The 15,810-nt window shown below is 40.7% G+C and overlaps 1 protein-coding gene and 1 pseudogene across 2 annotated transcripts in view; one reads left to right on the forward strand and one right to left on the reverse strand.

The window, feature by feature from the left end:
- Positions 1-15,810, reverse strand: part of LOC138028806 (gamma-tubulin complex component 3 homolog) — a 119,488-nt gene that overhangs the window by 42,326 nt on the left and 61,352 nt on the right. For both annotated transcript variants that reach the window (XM_068876429.1, XM_068876431.1), the window contains exons 11-13: positions 9,138-9,248; positions 8,493-8,607; positions 1,639-1,775 (exon numbers count right to left, since the gene is read on the reverse strand). In XM_068876429.1, the coding sequence (XP_068732530.1) occupies positions 1,639-1,775; positions 8,493-8,607; positions 9,138-9,248 (363 nt within the window). The remainder of the gene's footprint in view (positions 1-1,638; positions 1,776-8,492; positions 8,608-9,137; positions 9,249-15,810) is intronic.
- LOC138029444 (uncharacterized) lies at positions 10,500-11,537 on the forward strand (annotated as a pseudogene).

Genomic DNA, 15,810 nt, shown 5'->3' on the forward strand with positions numbered 1-15,810 from the left:
CATTCACCACGGGAACATGAGAACCCACACATGACCAGCTCCCAATGTCAGTGGCTTCATAGCTTGTAGTTGGTTACAGCCTTGCACCAGTATTGCGAGGTCACAGGTTCAAACCCCATTTAAGTCCTGACTTTTTCAGGCTTCTCTATGCAATTGCTAAAATTGCCTTTGTAACTGGAGGATTATAACTTTACTTGACTGAAACACTATGTTGGAACATTAGCTCTTCGCAAACAATGCATGTGTTTTCTTTCCTGCTTATCCCAGAAGCTTAATGAGGCAGCATCTACCATTCGCATTACAATGACTTCGATGCCATTGCAGTTTAATAAGATATTCTACTGTGTCCACTGAATACAATCTACCCCCTGAAACCTACCAAAAATATGTGCAGAAGGCTCCACAGAAAAAAGACAATTCTCAGCAGGGGGTGACAGGAAAGACCTATTGTGTGACTTTTCCCTTTTCCCGACACAGAAAAAGAAAAACAGAGAAATTCAACTCATTTTCTGACTGGCTTGCCTATGGCAACCTGGTAACAAGTTGAACCAGTCTGCTTAGTTTGTAGGTTGAATGACCATCAGAGTAACCTGGAAATGTCCTTAGGTAGAAACCTTACCTTGACTGAGTAGAAGATGATATACATGTACAGTATAATAATCAAGTTACTTTAAAAAGTCTGCTAATACTGCATTCACACCAAATTAAGCTTAAACACGTTTAAAGGCCCCTTTAGTTAAACATGGTTTAAAATTGTTTTCTTGATACAAGTTACTACCTGACATAATGTAGACTTCAAATTCAACACAATGAGGACACACATTAGAACTTACATGAACCCTATGTAAAATTCAATCTTTCCGTCTTCCGTTGCTCATTTTTATTTTGTTAAACCTTGTTTAACTAAGCTTGTTTAGTTGGTGTGAATCAGGTTTAAGATAATGTGAGGGAATGACATACATATACGGTAGTTGTGGCAAGAATTTGGTTTTATCAACGGAGTTGATAATGTTGTGGCAAGGACTGTTATCTTTAAGTTATTTAATTGCTGACACAACCTGAGCTGGCATCATCCTTAAACCCAGTTGAAGTCATCACTTTCTTCCAAGCAATAGGCACTTTAAGATCTATGACACGGTTGTGTCAAACGTCGAACGTGAACGCCACAAAACAACAATAATTATCATTGGTTAGAAGACAAAAAAGCGTCATGCTGCACGTGTGGCACGCATTTTAGCACTAATTCGTGTGGTACTCTGCACAACGGCGTGAAATCACTAAATTTGAGGTTTTGGGGACAACGCGAGAAAACAAAGAAGATCTTTCATTCTCTAATTTTACTCTGAAACCGCTCGTACCAACTTATTTTTAGGATTCTTCACCCACACTGTACCACGTGAACAAGATGGAATAATAACTGAAGACTAGTTATATTTTTAAGTGAAGTTTTTGTCGACATCGGTGTCATAGATCTTATTAAAGTCTCTAATAAGGTTCTTGGTACCCACAAGTTCATTCAACTCACATAAGAGCAGTACTCTACCATGAGACTGCCAGTCAACTCCCTCTTCTAATCCATAAATTCAGTGGGTCAAATCCCTTTGCACATATTGTATGAATTCATGGTGCTTCTCTTACCCTCAAATGATCTAGGAACTTGTACTTGGAGAAGAAAATTTCAAGTAACCGCTTGCTTGTTATTCTATAAGCTGTGTCTATCGTTTCTTGAAGTGCTAAACCACCAAACTCTTCATCAGCAGTCAACTGGGTTGCCACTGTGTGTGGAAAACAAACCATACCATAAAGAAGTTCAGCACCCAAAAGGCATAATAAAACAGACATACATTTACATAAATTTTACATAAATCTTATCCTGAGGATAGGAAAAGGACGAAAAGACCTAAAAAGCAGTGATGCAGCAAGCATATGCATGAAAGCAGTGCATCACCCAAATTCTGTAATGGAAAACTGTATATTGATGGTGTTCTTCACAGTAACTAGTTGTAAAGGCGATTCTCCATGGTATGCCATAATCCATTTACAGTTTACTTAAATACAGTTGAACGTCCGGTTGCAACCACCTCTCCTCAATTCAGTGACCAGTTTTCTAAAATACCAAATGTTTCCCAGTCAAATCACTGTATTTGGAACCTCTTGTAAGCGACCACCTCTCGTAAGCGACCACAACCACTTTTAGAGTTAAAAGTTTGAAATTTTCTTTTGTTTTTAACCTCCCATAAGCGACCATAACAGGGTGGAACTGGATTTTAACATGTAACATCGCATTCCTGGGTAGTACAAGAGACAAAAACGTCTTAGTGGAAAGTGTCTGGTTTTTTTATCGAAATCACCTTTGCAAATGAATAGAACATTAAAGAATTTAAAGAAAAAATGCACATATAAATATTATATATAACTATATATATACTGTATTTTATTAGTCTTAAAAGAGACAAATTGAATGTCTATACAGATTACAAAAAATTAGGACTGATTTCCTGATTCACTGGTCTCACAGTCAACATCGCTTTGAGAAGAACAGAAAGCTTGATCCAATTCGCAATCTTTTACTGGTCTCGCCAAACGTCGCTCAACTGCCACAACATTAGGATCAACTTGGTTGTCAGGTTCACGCCTAAGTTCTTGGTCTTCATTTACCTTGGGTTCCCAATCCTCCTTGTAGACATGATACCCACAAATAAACAACTTCACCTTCAAAGAATAACCTCACGCTTGCTGTCGTGCACTAACTTCCGTTGTCTGTGACACATGTTATAATTATCAGAAAAGGAAAACCACTAAGGATTCGAAATCCACTAATCACAACCCACAACGTGACCTTTTGAACCCATTAAATGAATGATATTGAAGAGTTTTGACTGATTCTGGCACTTTGACTGTACACATACACACTACATTGCCAAGTGATTCTCACGTTCTTATAACTTCGCTTTGTACAAGCCGTCAAATTGATTTAGTTGGTTTGTCGTTCAAGGAATTATTACCTAGTGCTGGAATTGTATCATTTTATTTGCAGGTTATTATTTTGCCTCAAGCCTACAAAATAGCTGCATGCTATCAATCTCAGACGGACTGTTGATTTCAGTCTACGGTTATCATGTGATAATGTTTTTGTGGCTCTGCAGTTTCGAAAATACCAATCACATGGCGCTATTCCTTCATTCTTCCCACCACTTAGAAAAAAAAAACCTGAAGAAAACTTTCCACGTGCTTCTTATTTCCTCAGACAAGACTTTTCCTGGGTTACCCGTAATAGCTTCGGCCGGTTTTACTCGCGGTTAACATCGTTCCGTGCTTTTGTCTTTGGGGAGAGCAAGATAAACTAGTGCCACGAGATCGGTATTTTCGAAACCACAGAGCCACAAAAAAGGCATGTTATGATCAGAATGTTTTAACCGCAGACTGAAATCAACCGTCCATGAAGTGCACTGAAAAAAAGTCCTTGTCCATGGATGTCTGAGATCGATAGTACATGAAGTAAGGGGGTGTTTACATGAGACCGGGACAAACTCAGACTGGAGTGAGTTCGTAGCGGCCTCCAAACATTTCTTTTTATGTGTTAACACGAGACTTGCCTTACAATGAACTCAGATCGGTCTGACTTCGTCTCGGTTGCTGGAATTCTCAGACCAGGTCCAGAAATTTCAAGCATGTATGCTTTTGGGTCAGCCATAAATTTGTTAGAAAAAACATATCATTTCATCCCAAAACCAGGCACCAAGCATCTCATCCTGGTTTCATGTAAACAGTTTGTCCCGGCCTCATGTAATTACCCCCCAAGTTGCAGGTGACATAAATTACTCTGTTGGAGTCTCACAGATGAGGTTTGAATTATGTTGTTGACTGTCACAAAGGGGGGGGTCATGGCCACCCCCATTCTCGTCACCAGAGCCTCAGGTCTACCCAAGGCTCTGGGAAACTCTGTGTAGGACATGCGCCGTAGGGTTCTTATAACCCAAAATTGGCTATTTGAGCCTTATGGCGCCTGCTCACTCCTCGTACTAACATGAATGCACCAATTAGAGAAACTTTTGATTGTTCTTCACGAAAACCAATGATAAGACACTTTGTTTCACGGTTCCCCAGAGTTCTTCTCTCCCTCAGTCAAGAGAAGAGCTCTTGACTGGGTCGAGATTGGGGACCCCCCTGGCTACGCCCCTGAAATAAACTGCTATGGGAGTGGTATGTAAGAGCCCGCAAGTCCAACATTCCTGTCAGTGGACCCCTCTTGATGGAAGAGGCGAAGCTAATTACAGAAAGCATTGGAGAAAAGAGCTTCCAAGGTACAAATGGTTGGTTGCAAAAGTGGAAAAGAAGGCACAACGTTGCCGGAATGAAAATCGCCAGAAAAGGAGACGTGAGTTCTGATACAGTTGACAGCTGGCAGGAGAGGGTTCTGGAACTCATACAAGGCTATGCATCAGAGGATGCGCCTTGCCGTAAAAATCGTTATTGGAAAAAGGAAAGCGTTGCCACGGTGGAAAAAAGTCCATACAACGAATCAGGGAGCCGTCTTTGTGAAATTATGCAGCAGTGGAAAACAAAGCCCACTTTTAATCGGCAAAAGTAAAAAGCCTCGCTGCTTCTCCAAGTTAAAGGATATTTCCCACCCGTGTGGTGCTCACTATTACAGTAACAACAAAGCATGGATGTGCACTGAAGTTTATGATTGGCATTCTTACAAAACTCAAGAATCATGTGAAAATCGAAGGTAGAAACATTCTTATGTTTCTTGAAAATGCGCCATGCCATCCCCAGGAACTTAAGGGTATGTTTTCAAATATTCGAGTGGGATTTCTCGCAAAGAATACAACTTACCTGGCCCAGCCCCTTGATGCAGGCATCATCAAGACGTGGAAGATGTACTATCGACGAAAGCTTCTGAGGTATGTTGCTGGCCAAATTGATGACAAACAGAGTTCAAGTGACATTATCAAGTCAGTCATGCAATTTGTTAATGGCAATGAGGTGGATGGTGGTGGCCCTGGAAGAAGTCAAGCCGGAAGAAATTGTAAAGCGTTTTAAGGTTACCGTATACCTTCAGAGCAGCAATTTTCTTCAAATTTGGATTTTTCTGTTAAACTAATGATCAAAATGGGATCTCTAATGTAAAAAAGAAATTATTAAAAAAGATTAAATAGTATTGGCGGAAAAATGGCGGTTTTACCTTTTGGCCGGAAGCAAAAATTACCCGTCTGAATGACAGTTTCACCGCTGTTTTCTCGAATCAATTTTTTCACTCGAATTGGGCACTTTAACGAGCTAAAACATACAGGGAATTTGTCTGATTGCCCCCAAATTTTGACAGTGACTAGGTAAACAAATAAACAAAAACTTGTCTGCAAATTTTTTATTTCAAAATATTTTTTCTCAGAGAGTGATTTTTGTACGAACACTTTGTTTTAATACCATTTCAAAAACGTTCTATAACTTTTCACGCAGACAGCGCTTTGGGTCGGGAAACGGAGGAAAAAAATAAAATACACCTTATTCCAAAATGGCCGCCATTTTAGTATTCTTTTGTTTCCTTGCAAATTGGCCCTCTTGACCTCGCTTTCAAACGTAAAATTTCAAAAGAATATTTAAACTCAAACAAGGCCAAAAGGGCCAATTCGCAATCAAACAAAAGAATACTAAAATGGCAGCCATTTTGGAATAAGGTGTATAGCGAAAAGCAAAATTTGCTTTGACTTGTAGCTTTGAAAAGGTGATTTGGACGCTCGCATTTAGAGGTCGTGAAAACTTTGGCAATTAATTTAATTTAAAAATTCTTGATAGCGGAGCTCCGCATGCACGGAGCACCATTGTTAAGAAAATTTGGTAACCCATCGATGCGAGAAGTCTTGGTTTTATAACCATACGTACGTACGTACGTACGTCCACCCCTCCATTATGTTAATGTGACCAGTATCATGCTAGTTTACAGCATGCATCTTTGATATTGGACATCCATCTTTTGATAAATTGACATCTGTCAAAACAAGGTATCCGCTGACCAGTATCACATGACCATATTGCGGGCTCAAGCTTAACCTCACCGAGGTCAGCTGTTTTTTTGAAGTTGACCGCTGACCAGGTACTGGTTTTCGATTGGATTGCAGGTTCAACTTATGTAAACTCACCTGAACATAAGCAAGGCTTCATTTTTCGTGCGTTTTCTGTGGCTCGACGCAGCTACACGCCCATACTATATATCAACGAAAGTTCTTACACAGTCAAACGCTTTCCGTGTTCAGGTGGAAAATGGTTTGGAGGATGTTTCCTTTCTGCATTTTGACATATCATGATATCTGTAGTCCACACTGGTGGCTATATACACAGTTATTCAAGTCAAGCATCGGCAGGATGTAAACTGAGTGTTTATTTATGAATTTGCTTAGAGCCGCTTTTTTCTCTCTATTGCAATTTTTGGCATATCTTTAGAAGCTCTGATAAGGTTAGATGATGCCTGGAGGACCTATGTCTAGAACAAAAACGAAAGGACTGAGCGAAAGAGAACGACAACGACAAAACTGAATACCAGTAATAGCTCATACTTAGCACACAAATTCTTTCCTTGCGCACTAAACCGTTTGTTATTTTTACGGATGCGTTATTTAAAGTGGATGCGTATTTTTAAAAGGTGGTTTAATCGGTTCTTCCTTTGTTCAGGAATGAAAATCGAATTTTTATTGTTAACCGGAATTAAATAACAATAATTATCTGTACTGTTTTGGACAGAAAGAAAAAGTTGATTTGTTTGTTTGTTTGTTTGTTTTCCTCTAAAATGCAAGCGAACAAGTGCTTTTTTAAATTTCTTTGCCCAACTGGTTTTCATTGTGCCTCGACAGTGACAAGAAAATTTTGCCCTTATGTTATAAACATGTAATCGCAATGAGTTCTTGTAAAATTAGGGTGAAATCTCAGTAGCTTGTGTTTTAGAAGTTTGTTTAAAGCACCCAAATGTTATTTAAGTGCAGATTGTGTTTGAAGTTCGTCCTTTCTTGGTTGCATTGCTTTAGTTTGCTGATTCTTGTACCAAGCCAACTTGGAGTGTTTCAATGAAATACATCAAAATGTGAATGATCTTGTTTTCAGTGATAAAGTGGAATAAAGGTAACCTTAAGCATGTTGGCTTGCACCCTGAGGACCTTCACTGATGAGGATGATGATCCATTTGCTGGAGAAGAGTTCATGAATTTAGAGGACCTGGTTGCCAAAGTTTCCAGAGGGGCAGACATTGATGCTTCGACATACGTCACTGATATTCACAGTGAAGCTCTGAGACTCCTATTAGCCAACTGTTGATACAAGTGATTCTAACTGGAGAAGGAATCTTTGGATAGAGATTATTGAGAGTCACAATTGAATGGAAACAATAGCAAGTGGTGACGATGAAGAAACAGACCAGCCTCTTAAAGTTCCCGAGGTGTCATCTGTCAAAGGCGCCCTTGGGCTCGCCAAGCAGTTGGTAGAATTCAGTGACTGGAGGGGTGAAGAGCAATTATCCTTGGTGGTTCGATGTGTTTATGATCTTCTGTGTGATTCTCAGCTAAAGACGCTCAAGCAATCATCTCTTGACTCTTTCTTACCAAAAAATGAGGTACATTTATTTGTATCTACTGTAGTACGAGTAACCAGACATGGACCTTTACACTCCAAGGAACTACATGCACACTTGAGATTAAGGCCCATTATTTTTTGTCTTTGGTTAGTTTTGTTTTCGTTTCAGTTTTAAAGAAGTATCAGTGTATTGCTTTCTCATTGGTGTGAAGTATATTGTTCTTGTTTATGTCAGAAATGTACAACTTAATTAAGTGACATATCAAACCATAAATTATGCAACGGAAGTGACACTCACAGCCTCTAAGAAAGTGTGTTGAGCTGTCACACTGGGTTTTGTGATTATAACACCAGCATACGTGTAAATATGGTAATCATTTTAAACAGTTCAAGACAGCACCTTAAATTAATTTAATTGTTGACACAAAGTATCTAAAACTACAACCAAAGAGATACACATGGTGCTTCCAGCCATTTTCACTAACCGTGAACACCTCAAGCAATTGTACGACCAAGGTCTGAGGCCTATAGGTCTAGTGTTTTTCCTACGGTTGTTAATTAACATGCAAATCATCAGTAACATAAAAGGCCTAGGGCTGTCAAATTTAAAGATAGAAACAGATAGGTAACATTAAAGATTTAATTTGCTTCCTATAAGAAGCAAACCATGATACTCTGAATAAATACTTTCAAAAGCTTGAATATTTTTGTGGCTGCTATAAGTTATTACATGGTTTAGATGGAAATTGGCGCATAGGGTAAGTCTCTGCAGTTACAAGAGGTTCGACTGTATTATTCTCTTCTCAGTTGTACATTGTGTTTATTTTGTGAAGAATAAATCACATCACACATGCATTTACCAAATCCAAGACTGCATCTCTAAGCCCTCCCATGAGTTACACGTACATATACCATAATTATAATGGTACCTGATGCTTTTTGCGACTCATCATAATCCAGTGCTTTCTCTTCTCCCCCTCTGATGGGACTGCGATCTTCACAAACACGCCTGATAAAGTTGATGGTTTTTCCTATATTCAAGATCTGTTAAAGTACATGTAATACACCTGTAAGTTGTAATAAATTTTCTACTTCGGATATTGTGTTTCTAGATTTCTGGTTGGTTGGCTCACATGACGCTGTGCATAGTATGACACAACATGGAAACTGATTGTGCCATAAGTGCCGCAAAGCTGAAAAATTTGTGCAGGAAGCGAAATTTCCAGGGAAACAATGGCAAAAAAAAAAATTAGATTTTGTAAGGTTTCTACCAAAAAAATACAGGAACTAATGAAAAAATGATATACTGGCAACAGCGGCACATATCTCTTGAGTTTTTTAGCAAAGTAAGAAAATGTAACTTATCCAAGCGTCCAAGTGTTCAGAACCCCGATCAAAACCATGACTTACATACTGTACTCCTGTCTTGTGTCATATGTGTAGGTGTTACATGTAAGTTGAATTGAAGGAAGGAGGTCAATTAATAAACACAAGTCAAATTACTGTACCAACTGCCCGAGAATAAATTCATGTTAATAAACTAAAAGATAACCTCAATGATAACATATTGATACCTTAGTCCCAAGCTCAAAAGATATGAAGGAGGGTAGCATTGGTTTTCTGATGCTGTACTTCTCATACCACAGACGGTCATCTTTAGTGTCATAATCCACAGCCACAAAAAACTATAAAAAAAAAATCATGTACAAAAGGTAAAAATCTGTCAGAAATGAGGTAATAACAGCAATACCCAACATAATAACTAATAATAACAACAGACAATCTTAACAAGATGTGATGATCAGATGCAAAATAAATTAAGATAGCAAATATGCTTACAAAAAGAAATTAAAAGTATATAATTATCTACACTAAATTATACACTGGAATACTCCTAAAATACTAGATAGGGTTCTCTTTAAAATCTACAATATTATATACTAGTTCTTAAAGAAATAAAACCAAAATGTCTGTGTAATTCTATGTAAATGGTATTGAAAAAGATATGTTTCTAAAGGACTCTTCAATTTATTGAGACTGTTTCGCAGTCCTAATGTCATAGAGTAGTCACAAGAGCGTTCTGTGTTGGGGAAGCCATGACGAATGATCTGTCCCCACGGATTGCCAAGCAACGTATAACTGCAGGGAAATCAGTAAGATCGCATTGCTAGACCTTGTTGGAGACTCAATGGATAAAAGGCATGATAGGGCTTGATAGGTAGCTACATGTAGGTGCTACAACCGGCAACAACTGATAGTTTTTCTGGTTATACTGAAAAGAATAGTCAGGGAGCATATGTCGTAAAGTAAATCCCGTGGGATTTTTATGGTGAAAGCAGCCACCTACCTAGATGTGTCAAGGGGACCCTAAGGAACACAAACAATGTAGGTGGCAATTTTGTAACCTGCACCGGCAGCCGCTATGGGGGGGGGGGGGGGGTTCTATTTTTAGATCTATATGGCTCAACATGGAATAGAGGCTATATAATACAATTAACTACAATAAATTTCCACAAAAATACCAGAAATCTTTAATATAGTCTATCTAATACATATCCATAGACTCAAGTACTTAATGCTGATCACGAGATCCACACTGCACGAAAGTGAGGCTGGTCGTTTGTTGTCTTCAAAAGCACGAATTTTGGTATCGAAAACTGATCAGAGAGTTAAATTTATCAAAGAGAATATTATTTCATGTTTTAAAACTACATTCAAATCAATAGCTCAACAATGATTTTGGTCAGCGGCCATTTTCATCATTTTAGAGATTGGCCAAGTTCGATTTACGGACCATCTAGAGCGACATGTTTTGTGGTGTTTAAGAAGACATGGAAACGGATTCTGGTTCAAAAACGAACGAACCTGAAGCCCAAGGGTTGGATTTACATTTATGTATAATTTGTCAAAGGAAAACTAATGAAAATCTAGTTGAAATGCCCGAAGCTCACGAAAAAGTTCGGGTATCGATCGAGGAATGGAATAAATACGGCAATCTTCAGTACACAGAAGCGCTGAAAAAGTTGAGGTTTACTTCTGTCCAAGAGCTCGAAGATGTGTGGGCATCATGGCATAGATCATGTTATAAAGAAGCAGTACATGCTGGGATCCTTAGACAAGCAAGGGAAAGGTATGAGAGGCAGCTCAAAGGCCCCAATTAGTCCAGGCAAAAACCACGACGAGATTCCTCAGTAGAAATTCCTCAACTAACCCATTCGAAAACGTCTCCATACAATAAGAATGTCTGTTTTTTCTGCGATGGCCCACTCGGTTACTGTAAGAACCTGCATAATATGAGTACCTTTTATGCTGGTGAGTCCCTTCGCACTGCCATTGGGATATCAGGGAATGATAAGCACTCGGTTAAACTCAACACATCAATAGCTCCAGATGATGCTCATTCGATAGCAATTCATGTATCGCACGTTTTACGAAGAGAAACATCCGCATCATCATCTGAGAAGTTGGCTGGTGAGATTGCAGCACAAATAGAATTCCTGACAATGACGGAGATGACTTTGAGGAGTGGAAAAGTGGCTACTATGTCTGAATTACAATATCCTTTTGAAAGCATACTAGAATCTAACAATGTGGAAAATCCAAGGGGTGGATGAAAGGCCTTGAAGCAGTTACTACTCCGAGAGATACCAGAGAGAGAGTTTCATCCACCTAAACATGTCAATGAGTCCGAGCGAGTCAGTATCAAGAAGACAAGAGATCAAGCAATTCAGATGGCTGAGGATCTGACCACAAAGATAGACTCTGATATGAAAACTCTATTTGATGCCGCTGCAATAATTAGGAAAGCTATCACCAAATGTAGGAAGTGGAACCTGCCTGATGAGAATGTACCAGCAGAGCTTTTAAGTTTTTATACGTGGATTATACAAGGCCCAAAACATGAGCTTTCTGCTGGAAAGAAATCTGAGGAAGTGTACAATCGTGCAATGTGCACTGTGTATCGTTGTGTTTGACGGAGAGGCAAGTCAAGAAGTCTGACGTTGTAAGATCCTCCTCGGAAATGCCGCTGCAGTTAGCCGTTGGGATAGCTGTATGCCAGGCCGTGAGAAGCAAGCAGCTCATAACCATGCTACATGGATTTGGAATGTCAGTGGACTACAACAGGATCCTGAGAGTAGAGTCCCAAATTGACGCTAGCCATCTAAAGCGCATGGAACTGAATGATGGTCTATATATACACCCTGATGTAGTTTTGGGTAGGCATGTCTTTTTTGCGGTCGATAATGTGGATTCCCCAGAGGACAGCTCTGATGGCAAGAATACCTTCCACGGCACAGTGATGGCAATTTATCAAAGTCAGGAACCAGGCGATGTAGCACCAGAGCTGACCGTGGATTCCGGAGATCAGTGTCGTTGCTCAGTCAGACAGCTTCCTGAGTCTATGTCAACCTTGCTAGAATGCCCTGCACCCTCCAGAAAGCCAGTTGGTCCATCTTTCCCCAGTTTGGATTGTGCATCGAAGACCAACTTCCATTGTACATCAAGAAGCACAATTTCACATGGCTTCTCGGACGCAGTTTGACCAGAACGATCACTAACGGAGACGTTGAAGACAGTCAGCCCCCTAGTAACAACATCCCAGTATGGTCTGGCTATAACTCCCCTATGAGTAGTCCCATGCCCTTGACACGAGTTGGCATCCCTCCCCTGATCACTGCACCAGCACACGAGTGGCAGACTCTGCTTACCATTTTGATGCAAGCACAGAATATTAAGACGACGGTTGTAGGGCAGAACATGAGGACTGCAATATCGCTTGACATGAGACTGTATCAACCGGCAAAGAAGTTGCAGATGACCCGTCAAGATCTTGGGCATATAATACTTCGTCCTGGTGAGCTACACATCGTGATGGCCCAACTTCGCACAATCCATGCATTCATCAAGAATAGCGGGCTGGTATTGGGTCGAGTCGGATCTCTATGGGCCTTCCACTGTGAAGCATTTTCTGGTGGGAAACGTTAAGCAGCGCACACGGTTACATTACAAGCTCTATTCAGCCTCTATCAGGATGCCTTCTTCGTGAGACACCCAGCTGTGCACACGGTTATCGAGAAGTCGGCTAACCAGTTAAGCGATGCGTTTAAAAAAGGCGACAGAAAAGATATTAAAGCAAAGCACGAAGAACTAGCACAGACCATCACTTCAACAGAATTTGCTGCAAAGATGGAGCAATTTGATGCAGATCACGAGGATAGTCCACTGTTCAAGTTCACCTGCGGGTACATGGCAATGGTTATGGAGATGATGACATTTATCAGAGCCGTGCGGGCTGGAGACTGGGATCTCCATTTAGAAGCCCCACAGTTGTTTGTGAAGTAATTCTTTGCGCACAACTTGTTAAACTATTCTCGCATGATTCCTGTTTACTTGGCCGAGATGGAGATAGTAAAGGAGACCGATCCTGAAATCTACCAGGAGTTCCAGAATGGTAACTGGGTGGTGAACAAGAACGTGAGGGTAGCATTCTGTGCCGTTGGCACTGACCACGTGCTTGAACACGTCAACAGATCAATGAAAGTCTCAGGGGGATTGATTGGCATCATGCTGAGCCCTACTGCATGCATGAAGTATTTTTTGATTGCACCTGAGTTAGCAAGACTGGCAGAACAAGCGAAACTGATGGCAGGTACTTCTTCCAAGACACAGACTAGCCATCACAACTTCACCACTGCTGTCAGGTTACATGAAGAAAGGAACGTCCAGCAGCTGATCGCCAGTATTCAACGCTTCACCAACCCATTTACAGTAGAAGGCCCTGATCTTTTCAACCTAGTGACAAAAGTGTGCATGCCCGAGAAAGTGAAGAAAGATCTCTGCAATCAAAGTGTCATTGGGACAGCCGAGAAGAGCATCTGGGATGTGGTGAAAAAGCGCAAGCTCCTAACGTGGAAGACCACTAGGAAAACAGTTAGGGTGGCTACAAAGGATAAGATCATCGAGCTAAAGGAAGATCCATGTCTCTTCACGCCGATGATGGTAATCTGCAAGTCCCGCCCTGAAATAGACATCAAAGAGGCAATGGGAGTGTACGAGTTCTCGGTAGTTCCACGATCAATGTTTGCCGCCAATGGCAATATGTTGCACTGTTCCGCAAAGAGTGCCTTGATGAGTATTCTAGAGAAGCTGCCAAGTGATAGATCAGTTGAGCAAGCTGAACCCACTGACCAGTTGGCTAATGAAGGTGTGAAGATCAAGGTTTCCATTGTAGATGGTATGGCCGAGGTACAAGTGCTGGAAAAATGCAGATGCAGATGAAATTCGTCTTCTTTTCAACAGGTTTGTCAATCCCGCTGAGATTTACCTTGTAACCTTTTTATTTATATTAGTTATAATTACTTACATTAATGGGAATGTTATTCTGCTTTTAGGTATGATGTACCATTGTCTTTAAAGACCGCAACTCGCACATTTCATCAGGGAGGCTTGGAACCTATCAGCTACAAGATTACTGACATCACTCAGATTTCCAAGGTATACCATCAACGGTTATTCATCCAAAAACAATGATCCTATATCTAATGTACCACAAGAATAGATATAGAGGTAAAGATACTAAAACTGGTACACCAAATCTCATGCAGGTGCTGATGAAGAGACATTTGGCACATGTGAGCACCAAGGATGAACTGATGCAATATCTTGCCAGCAAGACTCTAGAGAAGGGACGTGAGAATGGTTTGAAAGTGGTGGTTGCATTGAGCAGTAAGTGTAGGGCCACACAAAAGGATATGGCGTACCTCGATGGCAACCAAGAAGAGGCAGATACTAAAATCCTGCTACACATGTTAGATGCCACCTCATCAGGAGCCAAGAATATCAAGATCTTCTTGCCAGACACTGATGTGTTTGTACTGGCCCTTAGATGTTACCCGGAGCTATGCGCGGACACTTCATTCGTCAACGGAAGAGGACAGCGCCACCGAAGTATCCAGCTTTGTCCAATTGTCCGCGCTTTAGGAGCAGCTAGAACGGCAGCACTACCTGGTTTTCACGCCTGGAGCAGAGCTAATGTCACTGGAAACTTTGCATTTAAAGGGAAGAAGGAATGGTGGAAAGCATTTCTTGAGGCTGATGAAGAGTGTGTCAATGCACTTGCAGATCTCGGCTCTACCATCCTTCCCACAGCAGGCATGTCCTATGTGATAGAGAAGCTAGTGTGTCAACTTTACTTGCTCAAGACGAAGATATCCAGCCTGAAAGATCTAAGGTGGCTCCTCTTTTGGAGAAAACAAGGCGAATCAGAACAACTACCGCCTACACAAGCTGCTCTCCGAGAGGCCATTAAGCGATCACATTTCCAAGCCATGATCTGGGCCAATGACAAAGTCCTTAATCCAGACCTTCCATCGCCAGAGAACTATGGATGAAAAATCGACAAAGGTTATTCTAAATTAATGATTGATATAGATCAAGACGACTTCAATGCAGTGCCTTATTCTTTTATATTTCAGACAAATGGATGCCGCTGATGACGAGACTGCAGCCCGCACCCGACGCTGTTCTTTATCTTGTCAAGTGTGGCTGTGGGAAGGACAAATGCGGAAACAACAGGTGCAGCTGTCGAAGGGCAGGTCTCACTTGCACAGATCTATGCAGCGGCAGCAACAACAAGACAGTAGAAGCCTGTGACAATGTCGATATGATTGAGAATGATAGCTGTGATGATGAAACGGATGAGCAGGACGATGACAGCGAGGAAGACGAGGATGATGAATGATACTTACCTGACATCCATGTTCTATAGACCGCAATGCATTATGGGATCAGTTGTGCTATTTTTAAAGCGGTTATCATCGCCAAAGGCCTGACTAGGTTTTGGGTAGTAATAATTATATATACCTGTAAAGCTGCTATGGTTAACATATCGCATAGCTAAGGCCTGGGGTCAATTTAATAAAACTTTTACATATGTAATTTATAAGTGTGGCCATTGTTTTAGAGTCGGAGAACAATAGCTACATTTGTAAATCCCATGTGTAAAAGTTTTATTAAATTGACCCCTGGTCTAAATGTCGAGCCAACGTCTTGCCGAACCTAAGTCCATTTAGTTTGACGATAGCGTGACTCTTGCGCAGCAGTGGTTCTATACGCTAAATTGGTTAGTTCTGTTTTCATAATACAGTTGTATTTCTTCTTCGCACTGAAAGCACCTCTATTCCATGTTGAGCCATATAGGTCTAAAAATAGACCCCACCATAGCGGCCGCCAGTGCAGGTTAAAAAA

This window comes from Montipora capricornis, chromosome 13 (genome assembly GCF_036669925.1).
Source record: "Montipora capricornis isolate CH-2021 chromosome 13, ASM3666992v2, whole genome shotgun sequence".
NCBI classification, from domain to species: domain Eukaryota; kingdom Metazoa; phylum Cnidaria; class Anthozoa; order Scleractinia; family Acroporidae; genus Montipora; species Montipora capricornis.